Source organism: Rhea pennata, chromosome 12 (assembly GCF_028389875.1).
Source record: "Rhea pennata isolate bPtePen1 chromosome 12, bPtePen1.pri, whole genome shotgun sequence".
NCBI classification, from domain to species: Eukaryota; Metazoa; Chordata; class Aves; order Rheiformes; family Rheidae; genus Rhea; species Rhea pennata.
In genome coordinates, this window is record NC_084674.1 from 21,693,109 (window position 1) to 21,719,759 (window position 26,651).

A 26,651-nucleotide genomic window follows, 5' to 3' on the forward strand; every position below is an offset into this window, starting at 1 on the left:
AAATTTGAAAATGTTTGGTTTTGTTTTGTTCTTGTCTCAATAATCCAAAACCAAGGCATACCCAGCAAAACAGTTTTTATATGATTGCCTAATAATGGAAATATGGAGAAAACTCTCCAGTACTACAGAAAATGGGGAATTGCTTGAGTTTCTTCTCACATAGAAGTAGTTTGAATAAACAATTGGCTTGATCAGAGAAATCCCACACCTAAAATTTTCAAAATAGTCTCTAGAATTTGGAGGTACTCCACTTCAAAGACACATAGAACATGTTTTTCTTAGCACATTCTCATCTCTTCATGAAGTCAGGAGAAGCTGCAGATGCTCGGGATATTGAAAAGCAGACTCCCATGTGTCTTGAGTTCAGAACTACCCTCATATGTTTGATATCGCCTATCACTGATGCTAGCAGACTGAAAATAGTGGCTGGATCCCCCAAAATGTTTAGTAGTTTTGTGGAAATTAAGTCAGTTACAACTTTCTGGAAGCTTTCTTAAGCTTTTTTATTAAAGGTTAAGTGGATAATGTGTGTCAACTACTACAATAGGAAAATAAAATCATTAGTGATTTAATAGATGCTGATTATCCTTCTTGTTTAGATGGCAACCAGATTGCTCCTTGGTGCCACTCCTGGCCATCTTCACTAGCTCTGGAACATTGTTAGCTGTGTTGGATAATCAGGCAGGGACTTTGCTGGTTGAGAGCCCTTTACTTTTGGAATGCCTGCGGGAAGAGGAGATAGAAAGAGGAAGGGAGTGCTGATTTTGCAGTGTGATATTATTTGCCCTGTCTCTTGTTTCCTAGAGTGCCCAGGTGGCTCTGAAAATCCTTGCAGTGGCCATGGGATGTGCTTGGATGGTATACAGCGAAATGGGACATGCATTTGCAAGGTCAGTGCACAATTTATTCTGCAGGTGATGTGCTTGTGTAAGAGGGAGTTGTACAGTGTCCGTGCAGATGCTTTGGATGAAGACTGGTCTTCCGCATGGAAGGTTCTTTCATTCCAGCATTAATATCTGTGGTTTTCCTGAAAGATTAGTGCAGTCTGGAACAGCACTAAAATACTATTTGGTGAGAGAATGCAGTTGCAAAGGATCTCTAGGAAGAAATGAAGGAAGAACTGCTTGGGGTGGGGATTTAATCCTCTGATCAGTTGAAATAATCAGTGTCTGGTGCCGTTGTGCCTTTTGCATACTTGGATGATATACTTCCCAAATTAACCAGTCCTGCACTGTGGCAGCTGGATCCTTCCTCTCTCAAGAAAAGCAAGAGATGCCAAAAAGAGGGTTGAGGGCAGGGGATTATTTTTTTCACTACAGATCCAGACTTAGTACAGCAAAAGTGTGGGTAGTACAGCAAATCCCTTTCTCAGAGAGATAGTAGAAGCCACTGGTACGTTTCTGCCTATTTGTGACCAGGATGTTGTTTCCTCAGTGCCCATCAGAGTTTTGCTGGTGTTTTGCGTGTCCTCTGCTTGTAGGCTTTCTGTGTGGTCCTCTCGCCATGAGGACTCATTGCTACTACTAGAGCATTGGACAGATCTATTTTCCTTATTGTATTGCTTCAGCTATCATAGAAAATTAGAGATGAGGAGAGACTTTGAGCTATGACAGTGTTTGGAACAATGCAACAGTATGGAAAAATAACATCTAGTACATTTTGCACCTCTTCTAGGAACAATACAGTGGTTTTGCCTGCCAGAATTGTCGAGATGAAAATCGTTTTGGCCCAGACTGTCAGTCAGGTAAGGATCGGCAATTCCGGTGAAGCCATCACAAAAGTACCTAAGAGCAAGGAAGGAGGAAGGGGAGGCTGAGTGAAGAAAGGTGCTGAAGAGGAAGGAGAGATGCCATCTGACACTGTTTAATAGTGCATATCTTGGCATTTCGTCTTCCTGTCCTTCTGATATGGCAATACTTGGTTCATTCATTGGGAAGGAGCTGAGATTCTGGTCTCCCATGAGTGTGCTGGACTGATACAATGGGAGATTTGAGGCCTACACTTTGACCATATAGTTGTCACCAAAATACATTAAATGCCAGCTGTCTTCTTAAGGGCTATCACCTATGACTCATGAAGTGGCCTTGTGTGAAAATCAGGCCTCTGTTTTGTCAGGCTGTCATAACAGTCCCTCCTTCCTTGCTCTAGAACGGCAGGAGACTGAGAGGAGTGGGAAGTTAAAACACGCATCTGAAAAGTTTGTCCAGATTTTGCATTTGAGAGTGCTCTTACAGGGCAACACTTTGTCCTCTTCAGCCTGGGACTTGCAGTATGGCCTCTCTAAGCTCCAACTGGCACAACTTCTCTTTTAGAGGGAACGAAGCATGCTGTGGATTATTGATGGGAAATCAGGGTGCCAAGTCCAGGGCATTTGGCCAGTGGATAACCAGAGCCCTACACACTGCCCTGTAGCTCTTAAAGTCAGATTTGTCTTGGCTTTCTTTGCAGTATGTGACTGTGTGCATGGGGAATGCAACAGCGGTGTCACTGGAAACGGAAGCTGCACTTGCTATGGAGGCTACACTGGCCCCAGATGTGACCAAGGTAAATACAATGGTAACTGAAAAGGGGCTTTTGAGCTAAATTATGAAATAGGCTTTGATATATGGAGGTGGCAGAGAGATAAATAGCTTGGGAATATAGAGGGAAGATGATGAGAGTACAGGAACACTGGACAGAAGGAAAAGCTGGGGTCTGTTCCCCCACTCCGAAGTGACAGTGGCCAAGATGTATCATCTCTTTGTGCCTCTCTTCTTTCTCTGGAAATGAAGTAGGTCTTCCTTTTCTCTCTTTTCTAAGATGTATCTTCCAAAAGTGCCCTTCATGCTCAAAGGGAAAATTCTCTTTACTGTGTTTCCAGAACTTCCCCTTTGCAAAGGCGTAATGTGTGAGGCTGACAGCCAGTGTGTGGTAAAGGATGAGACAGCAATGTGTGACTGCAAGCCAGGCTACAGAAAAAGTGGGAGCACTTGCCAAGGTGACAAACTTCGTGGTGACCCTAAATGGTCCTCCATTTGGAAGAATATTCTGCAGCTCTGCATGAATCTGATGACTGTGCCTACAACAGTCTACCTAACCATGGAGGCTTAAGGACCTGATTTTTAGGAATCCCTTTAATAGGAATCCATCCAGCACTTGCCTATATGTATGTACCGTATAACCATAACAGCAGGATACTGGTGAGTCTATGCCAGTTTAGATGATGCCTAAAGACATGTAATTTGTGTATTTCTTCAGTGATTTAAGTTTAAGTTTGTGGATTGTGTCTGTTAAAAGAAATTCAATAACGTACATGTGACTAGCTAGCAATGGATAGCTCCATTTTTGCTGACTTTTTTCAGTTTTAGCTGCTAAATTGACCATACTGCAGTTTCAGGTATTCTCAGACATGATGGAAAATTAGAAGGAAATCCAAGCATCATCTTTCTATTACTGCTGTTACTGACCTTTGTGTTATTGAAGTAGTATGAGGAATATCTCTTCCAAATTCTTCCAGTTAGAAAATCCAAACTCTCTGCTCTCTGAAATTATATATTTGCCTGGGAAATTTTAGAAGTTTAATAGAATAAATTCCTGGTCCTTCATTCCTCCTCGGCACTTGGCTTTCTGCTGTACTTTTTTGAAAACAAAAATTTGGTTACTCCCTCACCTTTCATTTCTTTATTTGCAGTTAAGGATCCCTGTGCTTCTTCACCATGCTCTCCCTCAGCTGTATGTAAGGTTCTTGGACCGGGAAAGTATGAATGTACCTGCAAAGAAGGGTTTCAAGGAGATGGGAAGATATGCCAGCCCATAAACCCCTGTGTTGATGACAATGGCGGCTGCCCAGAAAACTCTACACTCTGTGTTTACAAACGTCCAGGAGAAGTAAGCGCAACAGCATGTCATCAACATGTATCTGAAAACAGTCAGCCAAGAATTTTTTCCAATGCAACTCATGATTGTATTGGTCAAACCTGCTATCCTCACTTTAAATTTTGCAAGTGGAAATCATCCGTCTTTTTTCTTTCCTTTTTTTTTTTTTTTTTTTTTTTTTAACTTACTGGGTAAGTGATGATGAATGCAGAATTATAATCACAACTTTGTCTTCCCATAGGCAACTTGTGTTTGCAAGCCTGGTATGAGTAGGAGAACTTCTTCAGCAGAATGTTCTGTGTTTCCCAATAATTGCCATCTGCGATTTTGTGATGTGACTTCCACATGTGAAATTAATTCCCAGGGGAATCCTAGGTGAGTCAGTCTAAAGTTTGCTATTAAAGAAGCAGATTCTGCAGCTAGAATGGCAGTTATGTTTTGCTGTGCAGAGGGAACAGAGACCTAAGTGAGAATAATGTGCCAGAGTTACCTTTTGAGAAGAGCCTGTTTGTAAGAAACCCACTGAAAGTAATAAACTCACTTCAAGGTTTACATCAGTAAGTGTAAATCTTGGCATGTTGGTCACAAGATGCTTTAAATTTGAGACAGGAGAGTCTTCTGTGACATGAACTGGAGGAATAACTCAGCAAGTTGGTGGTAGTTGTAAGATATTATGCAGTTAATGATCCATCACTAAAAAGTGTGGGTGTGTGTGACTACTGTTTGGTTAGTGTGTTGTTCTAAGAAATCCCACATTTGGTTCTGAGGGCTAAGTCTTTGGCTCTTCTGTCACTCAACCCTGTAAGCAGGAAACGAATTAGAGTTTTAGAATGACAGGGAAGGGGAGTTGAGGGAAGACACTAGACTTCATTTAGTCCTCTTTGGAGTAAAACACCTTATCAAAAACACCTAACAAGTTGATACTTCTTAGATGGGAAATACTGCCAGATCTACGATCATTTTGGCAAACAAAAGACAAAGGCAGACAAAGGTTCACAGAGGATTTTGTGTGTTACCAAGAAAAACTGGAGCTTCTCTGAGAGTCAGAAGAGAGAAAGGGCAGTTCCATCCCCTTGATCCTTCCTCTTCAGTGCTGCTAAAACTTCTAGCACTCCCTTGCTCACTATATGCCCCGACCGGAAAAGGAATAGTTACTTCCTCCTCCGAATGTATGCCAGTGAAGAGCAGGACCCTGCGCTCAGCACAGTCCCTGCCTTTAGCATATCTGTTCCTTAGCAGCTGGCATTCAACCCTCTGAGGCTGGAGTAATGTCAAATATATCCCCAGTCCTACACATCTTTGCATCTTTGAACTAGCAGGAGCAGAGCTGACACTTGGACAAAACCCAAACCGGAAAAAACGTGGTTATCAGCTAGTAATCATAGAATCATAAGGTTGGAAGGGACTTCTGGAGGTCATCTAGTCCAACCCTCAGTGTAGCCCATACGGGGATTGAACCCGTGACCTTGGCATTAGCAGCACATACAGGGATTGAACCCGTGACCTTGGCATGAGCAGCACCACACTCTAACCAACTGAGCTAAACCGGCCCCCAATTTTGAGTAGTTTCTGAGTAATGACTACAAATCTGTGCAAATCAGGACAGAGATTTTCACATGTAGATAAGCTTTTCTGCAAAAGCCATTAGCCTCTCTGAAGCTTTCGTTAAGTCTGAGATGAACCACAACTAGCTGCTGTGCTGGGACTGACACTTTTCACTGAGATACTACGAAGTTGAGGCGTCACAGAGGAGCTATTTATTTACTGATGTTTCACTTACACTTTTGGTTTTTATACTTGACCTTGGGTTTTCAGTTGCTCTTTTGACTGTTACTGACTGAATACTCAAATAGAGAGGTCTTGATGAATATATTGTGACTATCTGTGCACTGAATTTACTCTAGAGCAGACAACCCTTATGTTGATTATATCTAAGAAAGCATCCTCCTTTTTATTTAATCTCGAATTTACTTGCACTTCAGAAATGTCCATCTTATTTTCTGTCATTTAGTTTAGACAGAAGTTACTAAATTCTTTCCTGCACCTTAAAGTTGGGATTCATCTTCCAAATGCAGATGTTGGTATGTTGTCCTACTCAAATTTGTCAAATCTGTTGAGAACTGCTGCATAATGGATTGTTATGTTTCATTTTTGTCTCTTAGCTGTGTCTGTAAAGAAGGGGAGATTGGAGATGGGAGAAGTTGCTATAAAGATCTCATGAGTGAAATAAATCAACACAACTTACCAGGAAGGTCTAATAGGAGATTAAACGTCGCCAAGAGAATGTTTGGTAACTGTCTTCTGAATTTGTTTAGGGAATGGAGCAAAGGTGGGGATAAGAGTGTGTTGGCAAAAGTCGAAGCTGCCAGTCATAATAGATTTATTTCACAGTGTGTGACTATGTGCTGCAAAATCAAGTAAGTCACATATCTAAACTCATATTATCAGTTCAGACTGTGAACTGAGAAAACCATTGCGAAGATCAATGTGGAAGAGTATTTGGTATTTGTCAGTCCACAAAAGAAGGGGAATGTATGGCTCAGGGATGTGATTCAAACCCCTTTGTATCGAACCACCAGTATGCCTCCAATGTGTGGATCTGTGCTGAAGGTTCAGCAATCTTTCAGCTATGACTAAGTTTTCAAGTAGAGGTATCTATGTACGCAAGGCTAGTGTGCCATGGAGCCTCATCCTCATCATGGTGGAACATCTATTTGGCTTTTTCACCTAAGCCATTAAAAAGTCTCTGTGCCAGTTCATATTATGTATGAGTGGCCATCATATAGATGAAAGGACTTTATCCTGTGCGCTGTTGTACTTTTTAAGTGAGGAATTGTTTTGCAAAGTGTAGAAGACTTTCAGACCCCGTGTACTGTAAGTGTGGTGTCTGCAGAGGTTAATTTTTGCCTCTTTGTAATCCAAGGAAAGAATGAGAATCCTTTAGCTCATGACAAAGCGTATTTCTGTTAGACACGTTCTCCAGATTATTCTCTGCAGAGTCTTCTCTGTCTCCTCTGACTTGACAGGGGAATAGAGAGATGAGGCCCAAAACTCAGATTAGCATTTGTGAATATCCCGCTTCCCTCTACATGCCAGTGTTACCAACATTCATTTTTTGTATGTTTTGCATAATCGTTTGTGCTATCAGCAACTGCCCAAAGGTATCCGGGTTCCTAACTAGTGTGCAGTGGAACTAAATATCTAACATCCTTTGCTGACATGGACTTTGTTGATGGGCAACTGATGACAGAGTGAAGGCTAACTGCTGTGGATTCAGAACAGCTTCTCAAGAAGCATTTAGTCTCAGTTAATTCTAATGACAACCGGAAATGAGTTGTGTCATGGGCAAGACTGAAGACGTAAGAATAAAGTAGTAAGAATGTGGGAATTAAATTACTGTGAGTATTCTGCAAACTTCAGCAGTGATCCAAAGTGCACCAAAGTCATCAGCAATCCTTCAACAATTTTGTGGATAGCTGCTTAAAACTAATAGCCACCACAGTGGGCTCTGATACCTTAGGAATCCCAAAGTCCTTCTTGCAAAGATATACTAGTCACTTGCATCAGGCTGAAGACAGGTAGACTGGATTATGTTGTTAATCAGAGGAATAATCATTACTGGAGTTAAACCATATGCCAAGTAACTACTTTATGTTGCCACTCTTTTTACAGCTTCTGGGTGTTCATTGTTGCTGACGAAGTATGGGCCTTTCACAGTCTTCGTACCAGCCCTTGTTCTGATTTACAATAAAATGGAATTTAATGTAAGTTTTCTTGCTTTTGGCAAATTTTTGCTATCTTAGGATTTCTTCCTGCCTGGCTTCTGTAACCTGTAAAAACTGATTGACAACTGAGAGAGAAATTTTGGAAGGCAATACTTACACAAGCAATCTCTTGGGGAGACTGTTCGTTGTCTGGCAGAGGATGTTACATCTCAGGCATTATTTTGAAAACCTCTATCTTCAATATGCTCAGAGTTTGTTTGTTTTTAATGTCAGGGAATATAACCTCGGAAAGTTTAAGTTCTTCTGGACATTCTTCATTTAAAACTCCTACCTCCTCTGTATGACTATTCTCAAAACTTTAGGTGCTTTCACTGCTTCAGGGTGGGGTTCTCAAAGGCATGCAGCAGTAGTTAAATTCTTCTCCTACTGACTTCTACTGATGGACGTTTTTGGAAGTCACTCTCTACAATATTATAAATGACTCCTGATCCCTTAATTAAGCTACCCTGAATCTTGAGCAAAAATGTAGGACCTGAACTTCATGTGGGATTAAGATTCCCTAGCCTTTATGTGAATTTTATAAATACTTCTGATCTTTACAAGAGGTCAGTCCAAAGCTCTGCTCACAAATCTGAATCCTGAAAAGAAGTTGAGATCTGCATGCAAGCGCTGAATTTTGGCTGTTCCTTGTTAGGGCCCCAGATATGGGTTTGGTGTTGGCTTCTTGAGAAGAATTCACTTTACTAATGGGATCAGCAAGGATGACAGTGCTAGAGAAAGCTATTGTTGAAGCTGAGATAAGAGTTTAGGAGTCATACTACTTTTTTTTTTTTTTTAGTTAAACTGTGTTTATTCACCATAGTTTCTCATAGCCAAGTCCATAACCAGGTCATCCATCCTTAAGATAAGAATGTACAGAAGCCATTTTGCCAACCGCCTACATAGTCCAACATAAACAAAGATTGTGAGGACTTTGTGCAAGTTTTGTAATTGGGGGCATGCGGGGAAAGTTTTAAAATTGTCCAAATATAATAGATTTCTTTGTAGAGGATCCCTCTGAAGCCACTTCCAGGTGAATCAGTTTCCCTGTGTTTGAGTGTATGTATACAAACAGAAGAAAAAGATTTGGTACGATGGTTCTCCAGTGAACTAAAAATGAAGAGAGAAGGTCAAACGTACATGCTAAGAATGTCTGTGTGTATTAGTTGGAAAGAGGTACAGTTATGGCTATTTTAGTAATTGAGGTTTTTAAAGAGCGTGCCTTTCATCTCCTTTATTTGGTCCTTGTTCCCCAAAGGATACCATTGCAGAGCATTTATGCAGAATGCACATAGTTCCTGGTCTGCATTTGTTAGAAGACCTGATAAACATCAAGACTTTGTGGACCTTGTCTGGACACCAGCTGACATTCAGTAGCCAGGTAAAGGATCCCCTAAACTAAACTGAAGCCCTGGATCGCTGCGTTCATGTAAGGCTAACTGAGGCTCAAGTACGGTTTTCTTGGTGCACTTTCTTAACTAGAAAACCTTTTTCTCCAATTAGCTTGCCTCTGATCAGAACAGGATTTCATTTCCACTTCTTTAAGAGAATCATTAAGTTGTAGGAACTAAAAATGTAGCAGATTTATTAGATTGCTACATATTTTACAGCACCATGTCTAGTTTTAAATAGTCCAAAAGACTTCTCTGCTGCATGGTTCTTACCATCCCCTTGTGGTATGTGTACACAGAAATGACATTGAACTATTTTTCACTGCTCTTAAGTTGTTTACATTTCCTCAGATCTAAGAAGCTAAGTCTAAGATTTATGCTAAAGTCTTGTTATTACAGGCATATTTAAGACAGATGTTGGCATCACTGCATCTGTGCTGCAGTAGATTCCAAAGTCAGTTATGGGGAGTGCCGCCAGAGAGACACTCTGTGATATGTGTCCTGGTGGTCATGGGGCTAAAGGAAAAGGTATGTGGGAAGAAAAGGCTGTAAAGTCATATTGATGTTTTCCAAATAACAGGGTATTTTGAGGGTTGAAGTTATTTCCAGATTCGAGATGTTCACAGCTCCAGAGATTTCTCTTTCATCAGCTTCTTACACAAACTAGAGACGCTATTGCCTCCCAGTAAGCTCATTTGTGGGATCCAAAGCAGCGTGATGTAGGGCCAGACACCCCAGGCAACTGCTTCTCCCATCACACAGAGAGGCAGTTCACCAGAATGTGACTCCTAAGCTTGGGAACGGTCTTTCCTGAGCTGAGCTTATATATGTATTCAGGAAAAGACACCTTGTCTCTGCACTGTTAGCAACTGCAGCATTCATGTGGCTGGAGTGGGAGAGGCAGCAAGTCTCCTTTTCTACTGAATGCTTCTCCTTGGAGATTGTATGCTTGGACACAGCTATGTGCTGAACATTTTCCCCTTAGGTTGCACTTTTTTCCTCATTTTATTTTAATTTTTGTGGTCATCTTAGCAAAGAGTTTTTCATCATTCTGTTCTGATATGGAAGATTGTTTCCCCACTTTTCTTTTTTCAATTGACTCATGTTTTCCAACATCTACTGTTCTCTCTCCATCCTGCACTCTTCCTGCATGCATGCTTGCAGCTGGTCAGGGGAGAGCCATATGCTTCCTCTCTGAAGATCTAGCCTTGTCCTTGAGGTTTAGATGTAATATGTTTAGATGCAATGTGTAGATGAGGTGTAACATGTGTGTGTGCCCAGCATACATCAAAAGGACAAAGCACTATTTGGAGTCAGGGAATCTGAACTGGGCTTGTCAAGACCTTTTTAAATCCCTTTCCTGTTTGTTTACTCGGGAGTCTTTTGATCTGGGAAGTGTGCCCTCCCCTTCCTTTGTGTCAGCCAGAGTCCTTAGTGATAGGAGCCGGAGTTCAGAGCAGAGAGGGACAATTCAAGAAATGTATGGTTATATACAATGTAGAAGAGCCAGCCATCAGCTGCAGTACCGTATAACTCAGGGAGCCTGACTCTGGCTTTGTTATGAAGACTTCTTGTCAGCACTCTTGAGCTAATAAAGCAGCAGTCAAAGCTGTAGTTCCAGGATTGCCTCTAAAATCTGTACTCCAGCGCCCAGGAAGCGGTGTGCCTCTCTCTTTGCGTTTGGCAGGTTGAGGCTGCATTTTGTGGGTGGTGAATGTACCTTTTTGTGATCCAGAGCTGGGACCAAGCACTGTTCACACTCAGGCATACCTACGTCTAGAACTGACTGTCCTAGATTGGATCCTCTTTCTGTAATAAAACATAAAAGTACCCTAGGATCCAGATATTACCCAAGCTTGAAAGGGGGTGAGCAGTCCATTGTACGTACTGAGACCATCCCTTAAATGACTTTTTTTTCCTGCAGCAACTCCTGCTGTGTCCTTAGCTTGATGATGTATAAGTGGAACGCACTGAATGGAGCCTTGGTTTGTAGGTATATTGTGATACCATGGATATATTTACCACAAGAAAATAACCTTGTATTATTATCCAGGTGCACAGCAGATCATTTCGCTATCAAGACCTACCAGGGGAACTGTATAGTGTTTTGCAGTCAAACATGCCAGCAGCCAATGGCATTATACATATTGTTAACACTTTAAGGAAAAAAACCAACTCTGACAACACTGGAAACCCACAGGTACACAGACGTTCTTATTTGTTCTAGAATAAACGTTTTAAAAAAATCTATTTCAGTGGTTGAACTTTTTAAATCAGTGAAGCTTGTCTTTTTTTCAGGGAAAAGGCTATTTATTTTGAAATTATACTCGGAAAGGTTGTCTTGTATTTAAAAAAATGTGAAATGAGGACAAATAATCACTGCAGACATTTGTGTTTTGAAGTCATGTCTTGAAATTAAGACACTGGTCAGGAATTTAAGAGTTTTCAGTTCAGTCTCTGCTAAGCACTTTTCTTTGTTAGCTGTGAGAAGTATTTCTGCTATAGCTACCACATGACTCTGCCTGAGTATTTTTGTTTCCATATGCAAAAAACAGCCCTATTACCTAACTTCTTTCTTGTAAAAAGTTACCCATAGAATGACACATGCTCTTGGATTTGTTAGGATTTTGGTAGTAATCTGCACTTACTTTGCATGATTTTAATTAGACTATAAAAACAGTAAGATTGTTTAGTGTTATGATTGCATTTTCTATGTTTAAAAAGCAGCTGGAACAACGTGTTGAGTATTAGTAGCTCTTGATTTCAAGTGTCCTGATTGTGGTGTATCCACTATGTAAGTCCTTGGTCTTCATGTGGGTTTGATTGGGCCCGTCAATGATATTTAAGATTGTTGTCACTTAAGATGCTCTCAGTCTTATGACATGCGCAAGTGGATGTTTTCCAAAAATGTGCATCTGAGGGAAGCTGGGCCCAGTCCAGTGGGAAAGCTGGGGCTTAGGTAGCTGCAGGGAAGAACTGGTAGCTGTTCTGGTCATGAGGCTGTGACCTAGCAGTCTTTCCTCCACCAGCTCCTATAAATTTTTGGTACCCGGTACAACACTGGCTGTCACAGCACTGCTGATATGCATGTTCAAAAAGCGTCAGTGGATACAAACTTTTAAAGCAACATTGAGTGTTTTCTGTGTCCCACAATCGGAGTGATTTTTATCCACTGTCTTCTAGGAGGAGTAGGAGGTGAGTTGGTGGCTGAAAGAGAATGCAGGAAGGATGCTGTCAGGGTGGAAGGCACAAGGGTTTTGGTTTTCCAGGAGCTGTTTTAGGGGCAGGATGTGAGCAGGGTACTGGTAGCAACTGTCATGATCCAACTGCAATGCAAACTGTCTACCAGGATCTGAGCTAGCCTTATGCCAACTCGTGTCTTATGCCTTTGAGCCAGAGAGGGGCAATTTACTCTGGGGTGCCAGGACATCCGAGAGTGCTCCCTGCAGATTTTGTCTTTCTCTGGACCCCTTCAGACATTTCATTTTCTTTGTGATGATGGCTTTGCAATGAAGGCTAGTGATCACACAAGCTATTTTTGGCAGCAAATCCGTTAGTATCAGTGTTCGCTGGAAATGTTTTGTGCCTCTGCATGTTCTGCAAGAAGCACTTTCTGCCAGAAAACATGCAGATTTCTGCAAGTGCAGGCAGATGGCAAGCATCCTTTCATAGGCTCTGGTACTTGGAAGGTCACTCATCTTGGTTACCTTTGTCTTTCTGTGCTTCCAGTGTTGCATGCCTAAAGAGCACCTCTTGTTCCTTTAATGGAACAAAAATCTTAACAGGCAACCTGGCAAAAAGGCAAGCCCCAGTTTCCTCCATGTTCTCGGGTGTATGCATACAGATTGTGTTTTCCAAGCACTGGGACTCGTCTGCAGGTGGCGGAGTAGACTCTTGTCCTCAAAGCATGGGGTGGGCTTGAGATGACAGAGCAGCTCTGCTGCCTATAAGCCCAGAGCTGATTTGTATATGACTGCAAGTAGTATGTCTCTGGTTTTAATGATGATAAGTGATTGCCTCTTCATTTAATTTATTTTCTGCCAAACAGATTAGGAATACAGAAGGGTGCTCAAGAGCATGATGCCTTGGAATAGCTGGTTTGCTGTGCGTGGGAATGAGCTTGTGCCTAAGCTACTGCAGGCTCAGTCCTTGCTAGGTCAACTGACCAAAATGGTGGTTTTGAATACTCGGAGGCTGACGACTTTCTTTAGATCTTTAGTGGGCAACCCATGAACGTCACTCAGACAAAGGCATTCCAGTTTGTGCTCAGACCTGGCTTCAGATCCAGCCATTTTTTTTCTCTTTGTATCTTGCAGAAAACCATTGGTGAGATCCTTGCTTCAGGGGAGATCTTCAGTCGATTTGAAACAATACTAGAGGTAAGCATCTTTGTCTGCCCCAGGAAGGTGCTGCGCTGCTGCTATTGCAAAGATGGCTAATGTTTTCTGGGAATTTTTGATAATATTTAAATGCATTTCAGTGATTTGGCTTTCTTTATGGATGCTTTTTTCTGAGTCATCACTTCTTATTTTCTTATAAGCAAATGTAATGGACAGGAAGTAGTTCCAGCACCTATAGGGGTTTCTGGCATGAACAACAAGTATGCAGGTCTCTTTCCCGTCTTGTTCTCCCACCTTCTCCTCTCATCTGGCACAGAGCTTTTCTCCAAAGCACATTCAGTTCTTGACCTCAGGACAAAGAGTGAAGGCCTCATTTCTGAGCATGCCTGTCTATGCCAAGCTAGGTTGAAGCTACCTGTTTGCTTGATGTGGCCCTTTATACAAAAGCAATCCTCAGATTATAATCCATTGAGACTGCTATATAGGCTTGATTTCGTTGATGTTTTTACTAGGGACGGATTTTCCTTTTATTTTCATCAGAGTCATCTGGCTCTGCTCTAGTGTTGTATTTCAGTTGCATAGCTATCGGCTGTTTGCAAAGTTCACTAAGTGAAATGGTGATATTAGACCTGATTTTCTCCTCTGCTGGGACAGTTTTAGTCTCTGTTTATGTATACATGGGAGCTTTAAGCCAGTACTCCCTTGTGCACATTAGCTCTGTTCACACCGATGGCTTCCTCGGTCAAGGTGTGTTTTTATAGCTTTCATGTCTCTGTTATATTGCCTGCCTCACCTTGGTGTACATTTGCCTCCCATGTACATTTGCTTTTCAATAGCAGTGTCTCTAGTGGGTTACCTCAAGTTTCCTCTCCCTTTCTGATAGATCCCCCTCACTGACTTGTGCTATATCCATGATGAAATCTTTATTGCCTTGCTGTGTAATTTTTGCAGAACTGTGGCCTGCCTGCAATACTGGATGGACCAGGCCCCTTTACTGTATTTGTACCCAGCAATGATGCTGTGGATAAGTTGAGAGATGGAAGGCTCATTTATCTTTTCACAGAGGTGAGAGCTCATAATAACTTAAGAAGTCTTAAGTAAAGTGTGTTGCACTAGGTTTTGCTGGAATAGCTTGTGCAACATATGTTACCAGTGCTGAAAGCTTTTCTACCTGGAGCTGGCTAAACCATGTCTCTGTTTGTGTAAGACTTCGGGCGAGAAATGAATGCAGATGGAAGCAGCTATGAGAAATACATCCAGTTAGATTGTTTAATCTGATTTTTGTTGTGTGTGTGGTTTTTTTTTCTTTTTTTTTTTTCTTTTGGGTAGGGGGAAATGAAGGAACTCACCCTCCAAGTGAAATTACTATTATGGTACATCAGCAATATTGGTTAAAAGAAAATGTAGTTGTCTTTTCTTATTCCTGAGCATTGATGGAGGGTCTAATTATTATGTTCCTTTCTTTCCTTAGGGCATAAATAAACTTCAGGAACTTGTGAAACATCACATCTACACTTCAGCAGCGGTAAGACAAGCAAGTCTAATTTTAGATAAGTGGGGACCTTTGGCCAACATATGAACATCAATGTTGTTTGGCACAGAGACTGGAGTATCAATGACTTCAGCTGCTACTTCTTGAGCTTCCCCAGGGGTGTAGAAATGCGATCCAGGGTCTGATGAGGCAAAGCCTTTAGCATGGAAGTAGTTGCCAAAAAGGAAAGCTTGTGCACTTCCATCCAAAGCTCTGAGTTTCCTGGTGGTGATAGTGCTCCTTATTCACGTGGTCTTTACAATGAAAACATAGTCTACAGAGTTTGCTACAGACAAATGCTCTGTTTTTATTGCTTTAATTTCTTAAACTAGTAATTAGGAGAGTGTATCTGAACTATGGACTCTCCAGCCCACAGTTTCCCTAATAGCAGCAGCACAGAAGTTACATCCAAGCGAAGAATTGGTCCAAACCGCCCTGCTCCTTTTCCTCTCTCTTAGGGCTTCACCAGTGGCTAAAGTTAGAGATGGAGAACTGGTCCATGTGATCCTGTCATCTGACCTGATTCTGCAATTCTTGTACCAACATTGCTGTATAATATAATGTCAGGCTAAATAAAATTAATGTAGTGGATCAGCAAGACATTTTCCCTATATAATAAATAAAAGAAATCTTTAAAATTATACACAAAGCTGTGGAAAGAGAAGTGATTACTCAGCCATTATGGTACAATGTCATGCCCTTCATTAAAAAATAATCTATATATTCTCATTCTTTACTGAGAGGCAAATGTCAATCTTTATGATTTTCCTAATTCCAATCAAGAAAACGAGCAGCACATTGACAAAACAGCAAAATGTATTTTTTTCTTGCTATTGCTGAATAACTTGGTAACAAGCTGAGCTACTTATTTTAACAACCTGTTAGATATTAAAAAAAAAAAAAAAAAAAAAAACACTATTAGTTCAGTTCTTAGAATTTCTCAAGTGTTAAAACCTTATATTTAAATTTGTCTGTGCAGTAGCTGCAGTTTACATTTCTTCTGCCTTAAGAAATAAGCTTATTAAGTCAAACTAAATTATCCATTATGTCTCTGGCTCACTTTTATTTATTTATTAACTGTGTCCTGGAGAACTCCCTTTCTAGTCTGACCCTGCTTGCAGCTCCATTAGTAAGGCCAAAGACTCAGTTTCAGTTGTGTTGCAGCTTAGACAAGGAACAAATGCTGAGGCTGCTGCTGCAGGCACTGCTGTGTTTGTGCTAATGCAAACTGTTCCACCAAGCCCTAGATTTCTCCCTGACCTGTTGTTGGAGATATTTCCTGAAATGTAAATGATAAAGCCAAATCTCCTTTAAAAGTTTATTTTGGGGGGAGGGGGAATCCCAAAAGGATTCTGTGACCTGTACTGAAACGGGCCCACTTTTTCATGGTACTGCCACCTCGTGTTTTTACTTCAGGTGACTGTAGAGAAACTGATGATGATGCCACACATTTTTACTATGGCTAACCAGGTACTGACCATCAACATCAGTGCAGATGTAAGTATGAATCAAAACCCGTTTGGGCAAACCCCTTGTGCTAGGAGAAAATGTGGCTGTGGTTCTGAACACTGTACTTTGCACCCAGTTCTGCTTCTTCCTCTGCTTAATAAACTAGACTCATTAAAATCATTGAATTATTTTTGCTCCTTATCCCATCTGTGACTCCACTAAGGGGTGTGACTATTTTATGTGGCTGCACTTGGTGGTGTGTACTGTCCGTCTCCTGCATTGGTTTTATGTAGTTGGTGCTGTCTAACAGGGTAAAAAAGCAGGTAAATTATTTGTGTTTCTGCATCAGGGAAGAATTCTGATGGATGAATCAGGGATCCCCATAAACAGGAGAAACATAGTGGCATCAAATGGTATCATTCATACCTTGGATGGCATCTTCATCCCTCCTTCAATAGTCCCCATTTTGCCTCAAAGATGCAAGGAGGAACAGCATAAAATTGTGACAGTAAGTCAACTTCTCCCGTTCTCTTGCTAGTGGCTGCTGTAGGCCTCACACACTCCTGGAGGGATGAGAGCAGTCCATAGAAGTTACATCTGGGAAATGTATTTTCCCCGGATGTCCCCAAATGTGAAGTTAGCTAGTGTCATCAATGCCATGAGCCTCTCCTAGCGCTTTGCACTGCTTTTTGGCAAGTCAGCTACCTCCTTGTAGGTAGTTGTTCTCTGCCTGAATCTGTGCTACCTTTGATTCAGAAAAAGGGTTTAGAAATGTTTTTGATACATGACATGATGTTTCGGTTATATAATGTGGGAAGAGTAGCTCTGTTGTGTTCTTGGCATGGGGAGTGGGTGCCTTTGAGAAGACTAAATTCTCTTCTCTTGTTTTCTTAATAGGGCTCTTGCGTGGATTGTGAGGCCCTTAACAACAGTGTTTGCCCACCTGGCAGCAGAGAAATGGTAAATATTTGTGGTTATTTACTTAATTTCTTCTTGCATGATGACACACAAACACATTGTGATAGACAGTCCAGGCCACTTTCAAACAAATGGAGAGCAGGAAAGACTCAAGTATACTCACTCCTCACAGATCTATGCCTCTGTTGCCTAATAACAGCTTTGTGCTATTTCTTAGTCTGAAGTTTGTTGAATCAATGGAGATAGCTGTGAGACAGTCTATGTGCTAAATAAAATGGCAGATTCTCAGCTTTTAGCACCTCTGCTCTGCCTCAGGCAGAGCTTTCCTACATGCACACTTGAGTCTTCCTGCAACCCACCAGAACCAAGTTTGACCACACTCAACCCATCCAATACTACCGCTGCCTGTTGTGTGGTCAGAGACAGAATGGCAGCATACCTTCTGGCCTGTGGGGGGTGAGAAACAAATTGGTTTTGGCTTTTGCTGATGGTTGATTAGAGATGAGAAGAATTGGGTGAAGGTGGAGTAAGGAGGTGGAGGCTGGGGGCTTATGCTTGAGTTATCACAAATTTAGCAGAACAGCAGTATCCAAGAAATCCTAGTATGAAGGCCAGGCTCAAATCATTGTTTGTGAGAGAAGTCAAAGCCAGAGAAGTGTTCGCCACTGTTAACTGTTGAGTGTCTTCTGAGGGATTTGATTTCCAGGAGGACTTGCCAATACTGTCCTAGCATGAATGTCTGCAAATGGAGCTCTGCAAAATCACCAGTCATTCATTTCTCTCTCTGATTGAGTGCCAGAATCATCTCAGGCCCAATTCTGCCTAGGTATAAGTCTGTGACAGGCCACTGGACGTTATTTCAGAAATTACTTGCAGTTCTCCCTTCTCTTCCTCTCCACTTACTCTACCTCATGCTTCCTTCCTCCCTCCCTCTATCCCCACCTCTCCATCTCTTCTCTCTGTCTCCTTATCCTCACTCTCTCCCCCTCCTTCTCTCTCTCTCTCTACCTCTCTCTCAGTTTCTCTGTCACTCTCCCACTTTCTTTTTTCCCCCTTCCCTCATCTCTTCTTCCTCTTTCCCCATGACCTTGCTCAATCTTTCTCCTTATCATAAGCACTTTTATTAGAACAAAAGGGCATCTGGCTCTGATTTGTGGACTGTTGGAAGCAAGAAGAAACTGCCATGTGCCTTCTTTCATGATAGGCATGCCGTAATGGTATCTTGTTCACCTTGGCTTATTTGTGAACTTCTCAGCTCAGAGATAGGCGTAGTTGCTCTCTGCTGCAAAAGGAGTGAAGAGGAAAGCTACAATGCTGATGGCTTGTTTTGTTTCTACAGGAACCAACACTCTCCCCAAAAGAATGTATCTACGTTCATGATCCGCAAGGTCCAAATATCCTGAAGAGGGGGTGTGCCAGGTACTGCAATCAAACTGTCACGGTGAGTGTGATGCAGAGTAGGGAAGATCACGTTACCAGCAGCTCAGTTAAACCTGTGTAAAGTATCCTAGTTGTGACCAGCCAAGCTGGAGGAAGCCATGTGACAAATGATGCGATGTTCATTGTGGCATATTTCTCTGAAAGAGCCCTATTTTAAGCGTGTCTCCCAAAGGAAACAGAGCACAGTGAAAGTGCTGTAAACTGTAAAGTGATTACATCCTCTTTATTAAACATTGTCGGATGGTTTGAGAAAGTAGATCTTGTCCCGGTTTAGAGATCTCACATTCATCTGCAACTCCTGAGCTGTCACAGTGCCAACCGTATGATATGATTTGTGGGTGTCTCTTTAAATACCAGCTGGATGTTTGTATTCTGGTTTTTCTTCTTTTGATCATTCATGACAAGGCCTGCCTTCACCCCTGCAGAGTCCCTTCAGAAGAACACAGACCTCAGCAAGGATAAAGTAGGAACAAGTAAGCTCCTACAATGTCACAGAAAATGCAGAAGATAGTGTTTTATACTAAAAAGAATTGACTGTGAGCAAGAATAGGGATATTGTTGGAAAATAATCTAAGTGCAGGAGTTCCTAGAAATGCAAATGCCAAATGAGACAGTCCCTTTCTGTGTAGTCCATGGCCACAGGAAGGAGGACCAGTATTTCAGATCTGTGAGGGCAGAGAGACTCCAGACAATGCTTGCTAAGTCACTAGGCTCTTTACTATTTTTGCTTTTGTTTCAGAAACTTGGATGCTGCAAAGGATTCTTTGGTCCAGACTGCATGCCATGCCCAGGGGGATTTTCCAGTCCTTGTTACGGCCGGGGAAATGTAGGTGTCAAAGAACCTGCTGTGTTGCAATGAGTCAGGATTGTTAAAGAGCATTGTTAGCTTATCTGTCCTTTAATGGCAGTGTAGGTCATATTTTTATTTATAGTAATGACTGTGGTTACAGATAAGCATATTTCAGCATTTGTGCTCCAGAGCTAAACCAGTGGTGGTGGCAGCAGAAAATCCAGGGAGAGCAGCACATCCTCATCAGTGGGTTTTCTCTCTCAAGCTCTAGTGTGACTCATTTCATAGCTTTTGGAGTCAGATCTGGCTATATGGAATTTTGTATTACCACCACCACTCTTCAAAGGCCTGCTTTTTGCTGCAACTGCCAGAGTGCCTTTGAAAGATATCAATGCCTCAGCTTTGCTTTTGTTCCCTGAGTTTCAGTGACTTGGTTTTCTTTTGTTTTCCTTCCAGTGCAGTGATGGCATAGAAGGGAATGGCAACTGTCAGTGCTTTGATGGTTTCAAAGGAATAGCCTGCCACATCTGTTCAAACCCAAACAAGCATGGCGAGAACTGTGACGAAGGTTGGTAGTTCTGATGGAGAGACTAGAGGAAAATGTAGGGCAAGGGCAATGTAGGGCAAGGGTAGTGCAGGTTCCTGTAGCCTGGATTCCCTTCTGGCAAGACCAACATCATGAAGGAAGTGACGGAAATGTCATCACAAGGGGTCTTTTCAAACAGCAGTGGAAAAAAATGTGACTGATACAATGGGATGATGTGGGTCTTGGAAACACTGGCGAAATTTAGATGCAGGATTTTGATTTAGATATCTCCTGCTTGGAAAGAAAAGACATTTTCCTTTCCTGGTTGACAAAGATCGTGTGCTAGATGGCCTAAATTTGAGCCTGTCCTTAGAGCCCATAAAACACATGGACCCAGGCAGTTGCAGGATCTGTTCTCTGGCCATGTTTTGAGGTAAGACAGATATCTCTCAGCAGGTGTCCCTCTGGCAAGAATAAATGTGATAGTCATTTGGTGTCACAAGAGATGGTGAAGGAAAGATGAGAATCTACAAGATGCCATCACTGTGGGATTTCTGGGCGTGATGACTGATCTTATTCCATGTGCTTGACAGATTGTGGCTGTGTCCATGGTGTCTGTGACAACAGGCCTGGCAGTGGGGGTGTATGTCAGTCCTGGTCCTGTAAGGAGGGCTATACAGGGAAATTCTGTGACAAGACGTCTAAGAACTGTGGCCCAAGTGGGCTGTCGCAGTACTGCCACCAGAACGCTGTCTGCAGCCTCAATGACACGGCAAGGTCAGTCTTTCTGGTATACAATTTCAGGTGAGCACTTTGTCATTGTAGGGGTCACACAATAGCTGTGAGGCTGCCAACCCTGTAATTGTGTACATATCTCTTGAGTATTTGTTGGACAGGATCATCTGAGTAATGCAGCCAGCATGCTATGCTAGGAATCAAAGTCCTAGCAAACTTGCTATGCTTGAAATGGTACAAGCTGCCTTTTTGCTCTCTGCTGCATGTCAGAAGGGGCTGCTCTGTGCAGCTTCTGTGGGCTTGTTACTGTTCTTCATCTGTCCATCTGCATCTCTTTTGTGCTTATTTTGAAGATGCATCTGCATGGATGGGTATGAAGGGGATGGGTTTTCCTGCCAGCCCATTGACCTGTGCAGTCAGCCGGACCGAGGAGGCTGTTCACAGAACGTAAGTGGGTTAGATTGTTGAAGCGTGGAAAAGCAGCACCTATTGATTAGAGAAGGGATCCAGCACTCTCAGGACTGTTACAAATTTGTTTTGTGCTAGTCTTGTGCCTAGCTTTCCCCGTCTACGTGACATGTTGGAATAGCAGTTACCTCAACATAGTCATCATAAGGATGTCAGTAATTCAGGTTGGTGCCAAAATGCAACACCCCAGGGGAGGGTTTGGCTGGTTTGTACATATATTTTGACAGCCACAGGGATTAGCTGTCCAAATAGTTTTGTTTCAATTTCCCTCTCAAGCTCTTCTAACGTGTGTTAGTTTCTCTGTTGCTGTATTCAGGCTGTAGCTTATCTGTGAGCTATGTTTCTCGGTAACCACCAATGCCCCGTAATTATCCTTAGTAAAGAACTGCGGTGCTTTAGGATGGAATGGATTGTCAAGCAGTTGGACTTCATCATGAGGAACACATTGGGCTATGTAAAAGGAAAGAAGGATGGGACTGGGAACAAATTAGGTCATTTCTGGGAGAGACTAGCCTCCATCAGTGATTTGCTTCCCATATCTCTAAGCAGAAGATTGTGCTCCTCCTTGCCAGGGTATATTTCTTCTGAATGTAGTGGGAGAGCTTTACAGGGCAGTAGCAATGCCCTGAGTGTTTTGAGCCATCTGAGTGTATGAGTATCTGCCTCTCTGAAAACACTAAATGTTTTCAAAATCACTTTATCTGTATTATGAAATTGTCTAAAACTTTTCTGTAAAATCTGCTCCCATCCCCGATTCCCAGTGCTGGAATCAGAGCTGGTCATTCAGAAATCCTTCCCAGTCTGATGAAAGAGATTTGTTGCTGTGTTCTTACTGTACTCCCTCCCTCCTTCCGTTTAACATAATATTTTTTCTCTCCCCTCTCCTGCAGGCTCTGTGTACCAGTACAGGCCCTGGCACTGCCATCTGCCAGTGTAACAAGGGCTGGACTGGGGACGGGAAGGCCTGTGTGGCTATAGACAACTGTATGCTGGAGAGCAGAGGCGACTGTCACATCAACGCCGATTGTGTTTATATTGGCCCCGGGCAGGTATGATCTATGCTAAGCAGTCTGATGTTGGACATGCATTTCCTAAGCATAGGTTCCCAGAGGAGGTTGCCAGCTGTCCTGAACCACTGGACGTAGGCCACTGCTGGAGCAGAGGCTATGGGCCCATCCTGCCACTGAATATGCTGGATTCCTCTGTCCTGCATGTTCTGCCTTCAAACAGCCCAGATGTTGTGTAGCTTATCTCTGGGCTGTGATAAAACATACCGAAAAGCATGTGCAGCTGTTCCTCTAGTCAACGGAGGGAGCTGGGCTGGGAGACATGTATCTTGAGGCAGGAGGGAAGTCTGTGGGAGAGGTGGCCTTTCAAGGCAATGCGTATTTCTCCCCATTGAGTGAGGCAGAAAATTGGACAACAGGCTGAGAAAAAGTGCCAAATGTGTAAAAGAGGTGAGTAAGGCAAGATGTCGCATGTACTCCCCTAGATATTTCAAAAGCGGGAAGCTTGGAAATTAGCTCCTTTTCTTTTTCCACCATCCACAAGACAGTTGAGGTTGGAAGGAACTGTTAGAGATCTAGTCCAACCCCGTGCTCAAGTAGGGTCACCTAGAGCAGACTGCCCAATGTCCAGATGGCTTTTGAATATCTCCAAGGACAGAGACTCCACAACCTCTCTGGGTAACCTGGTCCAGTGTTTAGTCACCCTCACAGTAAAAAAAGATTTCCCTTAGATTCAGACTGAACTTCCTGTAGTTTTTTTCACAGTGTTTCACTGGTGGGAGTGTTTTAACCAGCAAATGAGGATGCTCTAATAGGTCTGTAAAACTGAAATGTCTCTCTTTCTTGAAGAGCAAGTGTGTATGCAAGAGGGGTTATGCTGGTGATGGTCACAATTGCGATGAGATCAACCCATGCCTCCTGGACAATGGTGGCTGCCATGACTTGGTGAGTAGCTAAAGAGTTTTCCCAAGGTTGGCATGACAGTCATGCCAGCCTTGCTCTGCTCCATGACAGAGGTTTTCCAGACATGACATTGGGAGAGCTGCAAGGGTTTACACTATGTCATCCTACTGGCATGCCACTGAGATGTAGAACTGTTTGGTCTCTGATTTACCCAGGAGGATCCTCCGCCTTTTGCAAATTTACATAACTGATGTATGAGGTGTTGGCTTTGCAGTGTAAGATATAAGTGCAGTACCACCTCAGAGGTGGCTGTAACGGGAAGAAGGTGCTTCTGAGGTTATTCCTCTAGCCCAGGCCACGGGAGGCCAGAATTTGATTCCTAGATAGGTGTAGTACTGCATAACCTGCATTTGATCTGTAATCTCTCCTTTCCTTGTATTGGCAGGCTACCTGTGAACCCCTTGGAGGAGAGGAGAGGTCCTGCACTTGCCCTCAAGGCTACCTGGGGGATGGCATGACATGCTATGGGGACATTCTAAAAGTGAGTAAAGTGCAAATGTCTGAGGTCTTCTTGAGATCAGAGAGGAACGGATGTTCCCAATGGGCAAGCTGCCCTGGAATAGTGATAACAGAAGCAGTTAACTGCTTTCTTTTTGTCAGTTGTGTTTCATTTTTACTTTGGAGGGTTTTTCCATAGGCTCTGGGAAACATACTTCCCCGACCTTTCTCTCAAGGTCATTCAGCTTCAAATGTTCGACCTGCTCGAATGCAGTGAGTGAGAGCAAAACTTCTTGTGGAGTACCATAAGAGTCTGAAAGGGGACCCTTTCACATTTACACAGCTGTAAATCAGTGGCAACTTGCAGAGGGAAACTACTCTGGCAGATTATCTATCCTTTTGTCCTGTTAAGTGATGCTGCAGGTAGCAGCCTTATGGTGCTGTCTGCTTGCACCTTGCTTTTCTCTGTTACTTGAGCTGACAACCTCTGCCATTGCCAGCCTGCCAGCACATATGTGTGCATCTGTCCAAGACCAAGGCAGAAGCACTGATGCCAGTGTATCCTAGAAACCACTGGCAGTAATTTGTAAGCTGCTTCACCTCTGTCTGTGCTGTGCAATAAGCCATGTCTGCTTTGTTATTTGGAAAGTTCCCCTGGTCAGAGCTAGCAAGGCCCATTTTCTGTCATCAAAGACCATTGTGGACTCAGCCCCTTCCCTGGGAAACAGGAGCAATTGCAGAAGAATTGAAAAGGATTTGTTTATTTGGGGAATTTCTTTTTTTTAATGTCTGGAGTTTCATTTCAGGAGTGCTCAACCCTCCCCATGATACAAGGTGTCTGTAATTATTGCTGGATTTGAAATTGCAAAGGGCTCCTTTCCCCCAGCCTGGGTCTCCCTGCCCTGCAACCCCAGGGGCTCAGCAGAGGTAACCCTTCTGTCATTTCTGTTTGGAAGGAGCTGGCCAGGAGTTCCTACTTTGCAGGCTTCTATGACTGGCTTAAGGTAAGAACAGCCATGGGATGCCAGCACAGGTAAGTTCTGTAGAAGTGAAGTTGCTGTGAATGCTGCTGTTAGAGGAAGGGTATTCCCATTTATCTTTTCCCTTAGAGAAAAGCAAAATAACAACAAAGGCTCAATTGTTATAGTGCAGGTGTGTAGAAAAGTCTAGAGACTGCGATGGAGATTGGGCTATGAGTGTACTTTAAGGGCTTTTTTTCTAGCACAAGAAGAAACTGGGACTGTTACACTTAATTTTTGTGGTTGTATCATCTGTGACTCCTAGTTGTCATATAGTAGCACAGAAGGAAAAGAGAAAGGGGTGCACGATTAAAGCCATTGCTCAAAAGAGCATGCTGAAGTTAGGCTGTATATTTGTTTCTTTTTCTCTTAGTGGGTTTCTGTTTCGAGTGTGGTAATTACAGAGGCAGCCCACAGGCTGCAGCAGGTCTGTAGAAGTACACTGTGGCAATACAGCATCTAATCGAACCTAAGTTTACCTATCCTTCTGCACACACCACTTTTGCTAGGAATAATCTTGGCCACTGCCCCAAAACTGATGTTGAGGGTTCAGAAAGGAATTATGTATTTGACTGAATGGGTTTGAAGATTAGTTGAAATACAGAAATAGGACTTGGAATAGCAGTCTTTCCCTTGCGTGTGCTTGTTGTCAGCTGTTTGGCTAAACCATCTGTGGCATTCATTGATTGCCGGCAGCACTCATCTCCCATGTGTCAGGAGAGTGGGCTGTGTGGCTGAATTTACACTGTTTTTTTGCACACCCTTTCTATGAGACTGCAAGAGCGAGATGGCAGCTACAGCTGTTGGTTATGTTTTGTGGTATAGATGTGGCACTGGCATGTCTTATTTGTTCATCTTTGTGCTTTGGACAACAGAAATCTCTCTTCAGCATCCCAGCAGAAACCAATGTCACTGTACTGGTGCCATCGGAGGCAGCTATCAAAAACTTGAGCAAGGCTGAGAAAGATACCTGGTTGACCCCTTATGTACTGCCATTTTTAGTCAGGTATGAAAGACTCCTGCCTTTGCTTTACTATTCCAAACAGCAGTAACACAAAGCCATGAACTCTATTTCTGCTCATGCAAGCCCAATAAAGAGTTATTTTGAGATAAAATAGAAGCAAAGGTAAATATTTAACAGGGAAAGAGTTTACTTGGCAGTTGAAATGTAACAGTGGTCAGGCAATTGGTAGTGGATTTATTTTTCATGTATTTGCAGAGAGATATTTTTCCTAACTGCCACCCAGAAGTAGACTCCACCAAGGCAAGGAGTTCTCTCTCTGTGTTGCTTTCTCCACATGCTTAGCTCCTTGATGCAGGAGATGCATGAATGTTGGGCTTTACGGTCTTATCTCCTCTCATTACAAATGGTGCCCTAATCTCTTCTTTACCTGCCTGTGTTCCCTTCAGGGCCCACTTTCTCGAAGGTGTCTTCACTGGCGAAGAACTCAGAAAGTACAAGAGACCAGAACTACCCACCCTCAACCCACAGATCAGATGGCAGATAAATACCAAGAGTGATGTAAGGGTCTCTTATATAACATGCAGGTACTAGTATCAAATCAAACTGCTCAGGAGCTGCTGTACCCTGTGGGGAACCTAGATGGGACATTGATGCCCTGAAATTCCTTAAACTTTTTTAAACGGTACCCAGATTAATCATGTGCGGCCTTGAATGAACAGTATATCTGGTTTGCATCTACCTGGCAATTTCTGACGCTCTTCCTCTGATACTTTTGCAGGTATTAACCATTCAGAATGCAAGTATAGTGGTCAGTGACATCCCTGCCACCAATGGCATTATTCATGTCCTCAGTAAGGTACGTTGGTATATGCAATATTGGGAAATGTTGTGGTTATTGCAACACATTTGCATTCCATCATCAGTCATGGGGGCAAGAAGGAATATGTGTATAGACAGTTAGGAAGGCAAAGACAAAAATACATTTAACTGTCACGAGGTCCTGACAGATGTTTCCTGTGCAGCAGCATTTAACATTTAGAGCATTTGTCTCCA

General features: G+C 42.6%; 1 protein-coding gene across 2 annotated transcripts in view; it reads left to right on the forward strand.

The window, feature by feature from the left end:
* Positions 1-26,651, forward strand: part of STAB1 (stabilin 1) — a 63,266-nt gene that overhangs the window by 9,540 nt on the left and 27,075 nt on the right. The window contains exons 4-31 of one of the 2 annotated variants that reach the window (XM_062585187.1): positions 805-890; positions 1,675-1,744; positions 2,449-2,544; positions 2,861-2,977; positions 3,671-3,867; positions 4,097-4,230; positions 6,018-6,145; positions 7,528-7,619; positions 8,878-9,000; positions 11,064-11,210; positions 13,327-13,389; positions 14,302-14,415; positions 14,822-14,875; positions 16,298-16,378; positions 16,680-16,838; positions 17,228-17,290; positions 18,588-18,689; positions 19,428-19,514; positions 19,935-20,046; positions 20,598-20,781; positions 21,093-21,186; positions 22,098-22,256; positions 23,064-23,159; positions 23,563-23,658; positions 24,572-24,619; positions 25,510-25,640; positions 26,045-26,156; positions 26,377-26,454. In XM_062585187.1, the coding sequence (XP_062441171.1) occupies positions 805-890; positions 1,675-1,744; positions 2,449-2,544; positions 2,861-2,977; positions 3,671-3,867; positions 4,097-4,230; positions 6,018-6,145; positions 7,528-7,619; positions 8,878-9,000; positions 11,064-11,210; positions 13,327-13,389; positions 14,302-14,415; positions 14,822-14,875; positions 16,298-16,378; positions 16,680-16,838; positions 17,228-17,290; positions 18,588-18,689; positions 19,428-19,514; positions 19,935-20,046; positions 20,598-20,781; positions 21,093-21,186; positions 22,098-22,256; positions 23,064-23,159; positions 23,563-23,658; positions 24,572-24,619; positions 25,510-25,640; positions 26,045-26,156; positions 26,377-26,454 (3,023 nt within the window). The remainder of the gene's footprint in view (positions 1-804; positions 891-1,674; positions 1,745-2,448; positions 2,545-2,860; positions 2,978-3,670; positions 3,868-4,096; positions 4,231-6,017; positions 6,146-7,527; positions 7,620-8,877; positions 9,001-11,063; positions 11,211-13,326; positions 13,390-14,301; positions 14,416-14,821; positions 14,876-16,297; positions 16,379-16,679; positions 16,839-17,227; positions 17,291-18,587; positions 18,690-19,427; positions 19,515-19,934; positions 20,047-20,597; positions 20,782-21,092; positions 21,187-22,097; positions 22,257-23,063; positions 23,160-23,562; positions 23,659-24,571; positions 24,620-25,509; positions 25,641-26,044; positions 26,157-26,376; positions 26,455-26,651) is intronic. The other variant, XM_062585188.1, reaches the window with a different exon arrangement.